Here is a 12,717-nt window from a genome sequence, read left to right on the forward strand (position 1 = left end):
GTGTTTGTGCCTAGGATTCGGGCCAGGTGGGGACGAAGGAGCTCAGAAATGCTCTGCAATGGGAGCAGAGGGGCCCTCAGGGAGATGGAGGACGGTGTCCAATAGGGGTAGAGGAAAGGCCCTGTGAAGTTTGTGGCCTCTACCAAGGAGCCCCTTGGTTCAGCATGATGGGGCAAGGTAAGGTTCCAAGTCCCTTGGGGAGAGGCTCCAAGGCGGAAAGGTCAGAGACAACAAAGGTCTGTTCTGTGCACAGAGACCCCAGCTCCTCCTGGCAGTGTCAGTGACAGTTAGTGAGGCTCTGACCCAGCAATTAGTATGGAAAAGTCTTCTGTAGGTCAGCTATCCCTCAGTAAAACAGCTCCCTGTACCCCTTCAGAAAGAAGCTTCTAAGAAAAAACTTCAAGTGGGGCCCAAATCCAGTGGCAAACATATTTACTGTAAACCAAATGCGGAAGAAATTAAAAATGGCATTGATTATCATTGTTATTTTTGGCCACAAATGTTAGGATTTGCTGGGAGAGCAAGTGGGCTGGATCTGCGGGGAGCCACAGGCAGGTGTGAGGAAGTGTCCCTGGGCATCCCTGGGGATCAGGCTGTGAGGTGATCTGCCTCTAATACTTTACCCTCCAGGAATCTTCACCCCCCGTCCCAGGAGTTTCAAAAATCATATAACTTTAACTGTGACTTGCTTCTGAAATTATGCCATATTATCTCTCTACAGGTTTGTCCTGGATTAACCTAGGTGATATTTGTAGAAGGAACGTTCAGAGTCCCTTAACTTAAAAAGTAAAATAAATTCTATTTCCGCTATAGATTTTATTACGAAATAAGGATTGCATTCCTGGAGATAAAGTCCTCCATGAAATAAAGTTGAGTGCTTTGATAAAGAAGGGAATAAGATGATGACCATTCTGTGCTTCACCTAATTTTTTCCCTGGATGTAGCACAATTCACCATTTCTTTCTGGTAGTTTAGGAACTACCTTTTAGACTGAGGAACCACACACTTTGCAGCCTCGGGAATTTGGCATCCATCGTTCTTAGACATTTATTAGTAAGTGCTACCAGAGAGCACATATAATCACCTGAAAATTAATTCATTGATTTATTCCACAAATATTTATTGAGGGCCCACTGTGTTTCAGACACTCTTCTAGGTGCTGGGAAACATCAATATACAAACCAAAAAAATGTCTACCCTCATAGAGCTATTCTGGGGGAGTAGCCCGGACCATAAACATAATAAATAGTAAACTATACAGTTTTTTGTTAAACAGTAAGTGCTATAGAATAACAATATAGAATAGAATGTGATAGATGTGGAGTGGAAGAAAAGCACTGTAACTTTAAATAGGGTGGTCAGGGATAGCTTTACTGAGGGGGGAGAATTTGCACAGACTGAAAGGGTGAGGAAGCAAGCAATGTGGATATATCAAGGAAGAACATTCCTGGAAGATGGGGTGGCTGGTGGAAAGGTCTTGAGGCAGGGATATTTCTGGCATGTTCAAGGCCAGCAAGGGTTGGGGGAGAGATGAGAGTGGGAGGAGGAAGCTGGAGAGGGACAAGGAAGGATAGAGGGGGGCCAGCTCAAATGGGACCCTGGAAACTACTACAAGGACTTTGACTTTAATTCTCAGCAAAATGGGAAGCATTGGAGGGTTCTGAGCTGAGGAAAGGCATGATCTGACTCTTGTTTTTAAGGGATAAGATGGCCTACTGTTACTGAGAAGGAACTGGGGTGTATGGGAGATGAAGCAAGGATGCAAACAGGGATCCAGGGAGGAAACTGTTGTACAAATCCTGGCAAGAGGTGATGATGGCTTGACTGTGGAAGGTGGTGGGAAGTGATTGGATTCTGGATATATTTGGAAGGTAAAGGCCACAGGATTTTCACATCAACTGGATATGATTGGTTGAATTAAACTTTGACTTATATAAAACAAATGGAGTACCTAATAAACATAAATTAAAAATTCTGTATACTGAAGTTAAGTACAATAAGTTGGACCCATATTGATATTGATGTCCCCTCTCCTTACATTTGGTTGGAAAAAATGTGCAGGTAACATTGGCTGAGCCAGAGTCCACATCAGACTTTATACAAATAGGTATTTTTATTCAGGGTTTTTCAGAAAGGCTTAAAAAAAAATACTTCAGTTGTGTGTTCTCACTTGCATAATTTTAAGAGAAGGTTTGAAGCTTCAGCCAAGAAGTCTTCCACCAAAGATTTTTGCAATAACTTTGCTAAATGTGCAGCTGACTAATCTGCCATTAGGCAAGCCAAGTCATGCTTTGTTGAATATTAAATTGTCAAGATATTAAAGTTAAAACTTGCTTTAGTAAACCCAGCATTAACAACACTGATTGCTGAGATATTGTAGCTGTATGGTTAGAATGCATGATGCCAAAACCTAATACAGGGTTTCAACTCTGTTGTACTGCATTTTGCTTCTTGTACACCAAACCAGTCTGACTTCCATCTGCCATTTACTCTGTCTTGGTATAGAGAAATAATATACTTGAGGATAAAGCAGTCAAACACTTCATTGGTTTCAGAGGGCTAAGGGAATAATATAAACAAAGGGCTAGCAATTGGAAGCAATTGTCTTTAAAGTGTTTCTATTACAGCCGTTCATTAGGACTGGATAGATTTGCCATCCAACTTATTTTTCTGTGTACCTAGCATGAAATTTGAAGAATTTAATCCAAAATGAGTAGAGTTCTGTTGACTAGTTTGGGACATACATTTTATCAATTGACTCAAGAGTCCAATCTTTCTTTGAGCATGACCTTTAGTGGTAGTATTTTAAATTAAGATACAATCAGTTGTCCCTATTATTAATATAACCTTTGCTTTTTCGGTGACATGTTTTAAAATCTTTGGGTCTGATTACATATTCCACACTGTGGTTAATGTGCCATTGTCATCAGTTACAAAATATGTAATGTATATTTATGTGTTTTGAAAGCAAGTTTAAAAAATGAATCCTACTGTCAGGAAACACAGTCTGAAATAGGAAGGATTCTCTTGCAAAGTTTGTCAGGTGCAACTGTGTGGTTTCCTGGTGAATGGAAGAGTCAACGAGTTGCTAGGCCAAGTAGACCGTTCACTTGCCTTTTAAGGCTTGCTCTCCAAAAGTGGTTTTGTTGTGGCATGAATTTTCTTCTCTTTTCCAGAATTTCTTTTCTACTTTTTTACTATGCAGAAAGCCCCAAAAGGCAAATGGGTTGGCTTTCTGCAAATTATTCCTGGAAATCCAGTTAATCTACAGAGCCAACTCCTCACATTTTATTGGGTTGAGATGAGTAAGCAAGGACAGCTTCCAAGAGGGAGTGCTGACACATGCTTTTTGGCATCTTATTGCTGTAAATCCATAGGGAGGGTGTTAGGATTAAGGTGGCCTGGGATGCACTTCAGTGTAGACAGAAGAAAGAATTGATCAAGTAAGTGGGCTGATGTTAGAAGCCATCTTCTTTTCTGATGAGCTGTTAGAATCCTCCTATGAAAACCAGATGTTTTTGTATTGAGAAAAACTGATGAGCTTCTGTCCCTATCTTAGAAAGTGGCATCCAATCTACAAAGGACACCATTTAGAGAAATTCAAGATTTAAATAGATACTGTTAACTTCTTGTTTAAAATAGTGCAATTTTCCCAAGTATATCATATTTATAGTTACGCTGTTTATCTTTTTCTAGGAAAACAAAAGCTGTTCATTGCAATAAAAATTTTGAGTTTTATTTGTTAGTTAACTCAGTAATTGGTAGCATTCTCATATAATTGAACACTGAAGCTTTGTTCCCTTGCAAGAAATTACACTGGATGATGCATGTGTCTCTGATATGCTGTATGAAGGGCTTCTGTGTTGGGTAGGGAGAAGGAATTCATTGGTAGTTATTGTAGTACAATATGATTGAGTGGTGCTGATAATCAATGGACTAATAGTGCATGTGAATGCATTATTTTAAGTAATTCATTTTCCTTTTAATATATGCATATATGTTAATAATTGAAAGGTAGTAGAAGGAAAAGTATTCATTATATAAATGCCAGATACTTGAGAAACAATTAGATAAAAATGATATGTATCTTTTCATCATAGAATAACTTCTTAGGTTTTTAAATACCAAACTATGGGCAAATAAGATAGAAAGAAAAATTGACCTATAAATCTGCTCCCAAGAGAAACCATTCTTAACATTTTGGAATGTCCTTTCAGAATTTTCTCTCTTTATATATATACACATCTCTCTTCCCTGAGATCATATTACATACACTCATTTGGATTTTCTTTGTTTTCAGTTAATGCAGTAAATGTCTTTCCATTTTAATAAATATAGAGATATGTCTTAGTTTTAGCCATTTATTTTACTTATGCATATTTAACCCCAAATTTCTTGATGGATGTTTAGGGAATTTCCATTTTTTTAAATGTTATAACAAGTTCTGTGCCAAATAGCTTTGTGTGCTTTTCTTTTTTCTTCCCTTAGACATAGAATTTCTAACACAAAGGGATGCACAACTAAATGTGCTACCTTCACCAGGTCGGCCTCCTACAGCATGTATCTTCTCTCCAACAATAATTAAGAATCCCAGTTTCCTTATATGTCGACTAACAGGGCATTATTCCTCATAATTTTGCTAAATCTTAGCTTTTAAGTTGACTTTAATTTGAAAACCTTAGAAACATGAAAGTGTCCCATAATAACACCACCTAAAAATTGTATGTGTGTGCGTGCGTGTGCACAAGTATGCATGCAGATGTCCATCCATAGGTGTGTCTAATTATATAAGAAAAAAACCCTCTTGGCCCATTCAGTCTTCTGTTCCTTAAGGTGTAAGCTTATTTAGCAAACTACTCTGTTTTTTAAATACAGTGCAATCATGCCTAACATATTAGTTTGCAACTTGACTGTTATTCATTATAGATCGTGGACAAATGTTTTCCTCTTAATAGATCATGGATATATCCTGATGACCTTCTTTTGGTGATGTCATGGTATGCCCATTGTATGGGTGTTCTGTAGTTTGTTCCCCCATGACTAAAATTTTGGTTGTTTGATTCAGAAATTCTAACCTCCAGGAATTTTTTCTGCAAAAAAAATGCTTGCACAAGTGCATAAAGCTGTACGCATACATATACAAGGATGTTCATTGTAGAATTATTTTTAATAATGAAAAATTGAAAAGAGCCTCAATGTCTGTCAAGAAGAGATCAGTTAAAAAAAATCTGATCTCATGACTGTTATAGTTTTCAATGTTTTAAAAAGTCAGCAGCTCTACTACTAACATGTGAGGTTGCCCATGATTTATTGTGAAGTGAGAAAATAGGTTGCAGAATAATACATATAGTATAATCACCATCATTAGTTACTCTAAACAGGTATTTATGCATTTTTAAGTAATTTGAAGTTTTGCAGTAAATTGTTAAAAGCTTTTCTTTCTGGGGGTTGGACCTGACTGGGCAGGGCTGGGAAAAGAGTGGGGAGGAATAGAATAGAAAGCTTTCCTCATTTTATTTTATATACATCTTATTGAAAATTTAATAACAAGCATATATATTTTTAAATTTTTTAATCTTTTTAATTAATTTATTTATATATATAATTTATTGTCAAATTGGTTTCCACACAACACCCAGTGCTCATCCCAGCAGGTTCCCTTCACAATGCCCGTCACCCACTTTCCCCTCTCCCCCCACCCCCATCAACCCTCAGTTTGTTCTCAGTATTTAAGAGTCTCTTATGGTTTGCCTCCCTCCCTCTCTGTAACTTTTTTTTTCCCCTCTTCCCCTCCCCCCTGGTCTTCTGTTAAGTTTCTCAGGATCCACATAAGAGTGAAAACATATGGTATCTGTCTTTCTCTGTATGGCTTATTTCACTTAGCATAACATGCTCCAGTTCCATCCACGTTGCTACAAATGGCCAGATTTCATTCTTTCTCATTGCCAAGTAGTATTCCATTGTATATATAAGCCACATTTTCTTTATCCATTTGTCAGTTGATGGAATACATTTTGTAATAAATGTTATTACAAACATTAATATTATTAAGTTATTTATTTATTTTGAGAGAGAGAGAGAGAGAGTATGAGTGGGTGGGAGGGGAGAGAGAGAAGAAGAGAGAGAAAATCCCAAGCAGGCTCTGCGCTGTCAGTGTGCAGCCCAGCACGGGGCTCGACCTCATGAACTGTGAGATCATGACCTGAACTGAAATCAAGAGTCAGCTACTTAACCAACTGAGCCACTCAGGAGCCCCTTAAACATGTTTAAACATGAAAAGTACATTTAAACTATAGTGAAACAGTGAAAAATAAAATGTTTAAGTGAGACTAGGTAGGTTCCAAGAATCTACCTACTTAACAGTTTATGACTCCATGAAAACACAGTTAACTGAAAAATGAATAGGAGGAATTTCTTATAGATACAAGTGGCTTCATTTACAATGTGGCGGAAGAGTAAGAAGAAGAAAAGAGGAAGAGAGAGTAAACCATAAAGTCAGAAAGGAGTTAGCGGGAAGCAGAAGTGGACACCGTTGATCCTGTTTCTAGAGGAACACAGAACTCAAATTCCTCTTCTTCAGGAGAGCTCTCCATTCATGTGAGAGCAGCTGTGTGGGGCATAACCCTCTGTTTTCTAAACAAAATATTCCCAGTTCCTCCCAGTCATATCCTTTGCCATGCTGATCATTCTGCTGTGTTTGTTCCACTTTGTCAGTGTCCATCTTGAAATGTGACAACCAGAAAATGCTACTGCCTTCTAACTTACAGTCTTATCAGTGTGAGATAATCAGATTAATCCCTCCCTGGGCAGGGGACACTTTTTTTTTTTTTTAACCTAGACTAAGATTATTCCTAAACCTTAGCCTTGTATTTTCTCCTTGAAATTACTAGTTAACGGTCTTGCTGTTTTTCTTCATTGTTTATCCCACAGGACTTCTAGATTGTGTTCGTTGGTTTTCTGGCTGTCTTCCATTGTTGAACCCTTTGCCCCCTTCTGAGCTGTAGCATAGAGTGATTCTTCCAATAGCCTCAACTTTTTTATTATCAAAACTATCAGCTCATATGAGTCACATAATTAATTGATATCTGCTTCCAGGAAGGAAGCTAATTTGGCCCAGGCCCCATCGATCATCAGAAGAGTTTCCTTTTGTCACCACGACATTGTGCAAAGTGGGGGAAAAATAAATAAGAGTGCCCTCTTTGGACAGATAAAGTACAAAAATTCCTCCTTAGGTGGAAAAATTAGAAAAGTGTCCCTCTTCCATGGGTGGAAAAACCAGGGCACGCCTTGAGTGGGAGAGGGATTTTAGTCTCATCTTACCAATATGCAGGATATAACCATACAATTACTTGCAGTGGCCTCGATTGCCATAGCATAACTTATTTTTTAACAAACAAACTAATAGACTTTATGGATACCTCTTTTACAAGCACAGTTACCCAATATCTGGTCTAAGTGTTTTTGTGAATACGTTTTCCATACCAGTTACTCCTGGTTTTGTTCCTTCTTTCTTTTTTTCAACAGTTCTATTGAGGTATGATCTATATACCATAACATTCATCTCATTGTAAGAATATGGTTCAATTATTTTTAATAAATTTACAGCATTATACAAATATCACTATAGTCTAGATCTGGAACACTTCTGCCGCCACAAAAAGTTCTCTGGGGCCCGTTTGCTTTCAGTTCTAGCTCCTACTCCCAGCCCTAAGCAGTCACTGGTCTATTTCCTGTCTTTATTGATTTGCCTTTTCTGCAAATCTCATATAAATGCGACCATATCTTCCTCTAGCTGCTTTGTTCTGCTAAAGTAGTAAGGGCCCAAATCTAATCACGGTCCCGATGCTCCTTTTGCTGTGTTCTTCTGCTAATCTGCGAGGGGTGCAACAACTGGATATCAGTCCTGTCCCCTTCTACTGCTACCGCTGGCCCTTACTCATCCCTTTCCCTCCATTTTGCCTCAGCATTCAAACATGCTCTGTTACCTCTCGTCTTCGAACATTCTCCCTTGTCCAGCATCCTCTCCAGCCACCACCCCATTTGTCTGAGCCACTTCAGAGCCCAGCTTCTCAAGGTTTGACTTCATGTGTTCTTCCCACTCTCTAGTCTCCTGTGAACTCTCTTTTTAAAAAATGTTTTTAGGGGTGCCTGACTGGCTTGGTTGGAAGAACATGCGATTCTTGATCTTGGGGTCATGAGTTTGAGCCCTATGTTGGGTGTAGAGATTAATTAAATAAATAAATTCAGGAAAAAAATTTTGTATACTACCTGGTGTGAATAAAAGAATGTTAAAGGTAATACAGTAATAGTAATATATTAATAGTGATACAATGAAGGTCTACACCTGTCATCCACTCCTTCCACCAGCTTTACCCACAGTGGAACCCATGACTCCAACTATCAGAAATTTCTTACTCATCACTACATTTTTTGTTCTCTTTGGCCCATTTCTAACTCCTTTTCCCCCCCAAATGTTTGTTTATTTATTTTTAGAGAGAGACTGAGTACAAGCAGGGAGAGACAGAGGGAGAGAGAGGGGAAGAGAGAGAATCCCCAGCAGACTCCACGCTGTCAGCACAGAGCCCCATGAGGGGCTCGACCTTATAAACTGTGAGATCATGACCTGAACAGAAATTAAGAGTCAGACGCTTAACTGACTGAGCCACCCAGGTGCCCCTCTAACTCCTTTTTTTTTTTTCAACGTTTATTTATTGTTGGGACAGAGAGAGACAGAGCATGAACGGGGGAGGGGCAGAGAGAGAGGGAGACACAGAATCGGAAACAGGCTCCAGGCTCCGAGCCATCAGCCCAGAGCCTGACGCGGGGCTCGAACTCACGGACCGCGAGATCGTGACCTAGCTGAAGTCGGACGCTTAACCGACTGCGCCACCCAGGTGTCCCTCTAACTCCTTTTTAAGTCTACTTTTAAAACAAGGAGTCTAGGCTCACTAGTCTTTGACATCCATTACATCGCTAAAATTCCCTGATTACTATTGACAGAGTAGTTTCTTGTTTAGGATGTATTGTGGAAGATTTATAGCTTACACTGTTGAATGTTACTATATTTTTATGAAGTCTTGGCTACCTGCATGATATATAATTATAATATAATTTCCATAGGAAATCTATTCTACTTTCTATTAATTTGCTTTAGAATGCTGGGGTTTTTTTTTCCCTAAAATTTTGAAACTAAAAGCTGAGCTTCCTCTAATGTTCTCCACTAACCCTATCTATCTTTGGATTGAATTCATTTAACCAGTACATTTGCCCCAAGGGAGGTATAGATGTCAATTATTGCTACAACTTAATACTAATGACTACTTAAATATTTAATTAATGTAATACTTGACACTTAGGGAGAAACTATTTATAATCATCGAAACCAGGCCTTTGTTTTCATCTTCTGTGCCTGGAGTTTAGTGTATCCCTTTTGGAACGCAGGTTTGGAATGAAGTGCTATGGGAGTGAAAAAGCACCTCTCTCTCCTACCTTCAGGCAGAAAAAGTTGCATAGAAAGTGACTCATGGTGGGGCGCCTGGGTGGTTCAGTCAGTTAAGCATCTTGATTTCGCTTCAGGTCATGATCTCACAGTTTTGTGAGTTCAAGCCCTGTGTCAGGCTCTGCATTGACACTGCAGAGCCTGCTTGGGATTCTCTCTCTCTCCCTCTCTCCCTCTCTCCCTCTCCCCCTCCCCAACTCACACTGTCTCTGTCTCTCTCAAAATAAATAAATAAACTTAAAAAGAATTTTAGAAAGTGACTCATGGTGGGTATTTACAGTATTAGTAATTACATTTGTTGATTTTCCAAGCTACATTTTTATTGAACATTCATTGCATTTCTTGAAGTTTGAAATATTTTATTTATTTTTTATTGTGTATTGATGTTATTAAAACAGCTCTTAAAAGCATTCATTTTAAGGGGTGCCTGGGTGGCTCAGTTGGTTAAGCATTTGACTTTGGTTCAGGTCATGATCTCACGGTTTGGAGGTTCGAGCCCCGCATTGGGCTCTGTGCTGACAGCTCAGAGCCTGGAGCCTGCTTCAGATTCTGTGTCTCCCTCTCTCTGTGCCCCTCCCCCACTCATGCTGTGTCTCTCTCAAAAATAAATAAAAATGCTAAAAAAATTTTTTTAAAAAAGCATTCATTTTAAGAAATATTGGAAGTTTTTAATGAGTAGACCAAAAGTGGCTGACTGTTTTCCTAGAGGTAGGTCTGACAGGAGCACCACGGGTAAAAGATCTTTTTGCCCTGAGAAGTGAAGGCCAACGAAAGAAGAAAAGAGCTCAGTTGAGAGCTCTATGTTCATATGAAAGATTACATTCCAGCTAACTGGATTCCAAGGCATAAGTCATCCCTGGGTTCTGGAAAATCTCCTATGTGAGCAGGTCCTGCGACTCTAACATGCATATCTCAGAGTTTCCCTTTAGTCTGAGAATTTCTAGTCTTTAACATCATACGTTGGCAGTCTCTGCTATTATTGAACACATATTCTGATTTTATTCTGAAAATGCCTTGTTTGTGGTGTTAGCCTCTGTCAATAATAAATCTATTTGACCAATTTGTTGCACATTTCCTCCTACCTAAAATTAAAAAGAAAGGAACAAGCATATCTTCTATTTAAGTGGGGAAATGAAGATTTATTGATTTGACAAACTAAGTCCACAAGAGGCATGAGCTGTCAAATGGGCCTGTGAAATGGCTTAGAGGTGTGCATATTTTGAAACACTCCATCGGTCAGTGAGGCTCTTCCTTGTACACTCATGGTTTTAAGAAGTTCACTCCAGGGGCGCCTGGATGGCTCCGTCGGTTAAGTGTCCGACTTCAGCTCAGGTCGATCTCACAGTCCGTGAGTCCGAGCCCCGCATCGGGCTCTGGGCTGATGGCTCAGAGCCTGGAGCCTGCTTCCGATTCTGTGTGTGTCTCTCTCTCTGCCCCTCCCCCATTCATGCTCTGTCTCTGTCTCAAAAATAAATAAACGTTAAAAAAAATTTTTTTTAAAGAAGTTCACTCCAGACCTCATTTATAACACCCACCACCTTTACAGAAACCTTTCTTTAACTTCAGTCTTTGTTCTCAGTCATCACAAATTCTGAAATAGCCAGATTCAGTGCCCTGAGGCATAATTTTTCTATTTGTCTTAAACCTTACTCACTGTTGCATTTAGTCAAAAATGATAAGAAAAATTAATGACTTTTTTATCATCATACTAACGAGGGATCTCACTAAGATCTTAACTGCTTTAGATAAAAGATAAAAAATAGTTCTTCACGAACTAGAGTATGGTTAAGATCAGTATTCATATTCAGAGATAAGGCTCATTTTGTGTTTCATTGCACCCTTCTATGCCATATAGTGTGAAATATTTAAGAATTTATTTACTTACTTGAGCTTTCTGTGTTGTAGAAGAGAAAACAGTGATGTTTTAAATTTTTAGATTTATCATAGAAGTATTATGCTTTCAAGTCTTCGACACTTTTATGTGCCTGAAAGGCTCCTCTTACATTTGTGGTGTTTCTTGTTTGCATTATGATGTGTGATGTATCAATTGCATATTACTCTGTAATGTCAGCTATTTTATTTCCATGTTACATATTTCTCATTCAACCTATAAAATCTTCAAGATGAACAAGGAGGGCTCTGGTCTGTAGTCTCTTCTCAGGGTCATCTGCATGTAGTTGTGCCAAGCTGCTGTTTCGTGTGGGTAAGAAGTTTTGTGTTCCATTTCACAGGTGGGAAGCATCAAGCGGGAAATGACCTTCACATTTCAACCAGAGGACTTAAAACGTGACTCTAATAAAAAAATGTCTCATCAACACTTGTTTCCATTGGCCATGGAGGAAGATGTGAAAACGGCAGACACCAAAAAAGCCAACCGAGTCCTTGACCATGAAAAAGAAAACACGCGCTCCATCTGTCTCCTTGAGCAAAAACGAAAAGTTGTTTCTTCCAATATTGATGTTCCTCCAGCAAGGTAAGGGAACATTAGCCTTTCTATGTGTTTGCCTGTGGAGAGTGTGTACAATCTCTACCATATTTCTCCAGAGTATATAGACTTAGGAGGGGCTTTCTGCCAAGAACATTTTTCCGTTGCTTGTGTGAAGTAGAGCAGGTGGCCCTGCTCTTCGGAACTGACTTCATGACTGCGCTAGTTGCGAGTATTGTCGCTGTAGAAAAGAATGTTTTATTCGATTCTGGAAAATGAATAATAAAAAACAAGAGAGTAAATGTCAAAAAAGAAACGTGAAATGTAGTACTGAGCGTAACCACTTAAAAGCAGGGATACTCACATCTTTTGGGCAGAGGTTGGAGAGCTATGACTGCAGGCCAGATTCAGCTCCTGGCATGTTTGTGTATAGCCTGTGAGGTACGAGTGGTTTTCCATTTGTAAAGGGTTTTTTAAAAAAATGAAGAATATGTGACATCGATCACAGGTGGCCTGCAAAGCCTAAAATGTTACATGTGACTCATCACAGAAAAAGTTTGATGATCCCTGGTTTATAGCATTGGTAATCCTTTTAAGACAGATCTACCTTAGAACTGGGCCAAGAGGGTTTATTTGAAGTATCAAAAGACTTTTATCACATTGTAATTTTATTTAAAATATATCCAGTAGCATTCAATCAAAGCACAACATTATGGCAGAATGACGTGGAACAGTAGTAAAATGGAGCATAGTAGACCTTTTACTTATTTTCTTGCTTGTCATTTATTTCACC

General features: G+C 38.9%; 1 protein-coding gene across 3 annotated transcripts in view; it reads left to right on the top strand.

Annotated features, from left to right (window-relative positions):
- Positions 1-11,703: 11,703 nt before the first annotated feature.
- The window catches only part of ZNF704 (zinc finger protein 704), a 191,790-nt gene continuing 190,776 nt past the window's right edge, over positions 11,704-12,717 (top strand). For 2 of the 3 annotated variants that reach the window (XR_005794130.1, XR_005794131.1), the window contains exon 1: positions 11,752-11,972. Coding sequence is in view for 1 of the 3 variants with exons in the window: in XM_040487522.1 (XP_040343456.1) it covers positions 11,752-11,972 (221 nt within the window). In the remaining 2 variants the exon portion in view is untranslated. Of the gene's footprint in view, positions 11,973-12,717 lie in introns of all 3 variants that reach the window. The other variant, XM_040487522.1, reaches the window with a different exon arrangement.

The sequence above is a fragment of the Herpailurus yagouaroundi genome, unplaced genomic scaffold (assembly GCF_014898765.1).
Source record: "Herpailurus yagouaroundi ecotype Mexico unplaced genomic scaffold, PumYag 165, whole genome shotgun sequence".
Lineage (NCBI taxonomy): Eukaryota > Metazoa > Chordata > Mammalia > Carnivora > Felidae > Herpailurus > Herpailurus yagouaroundi.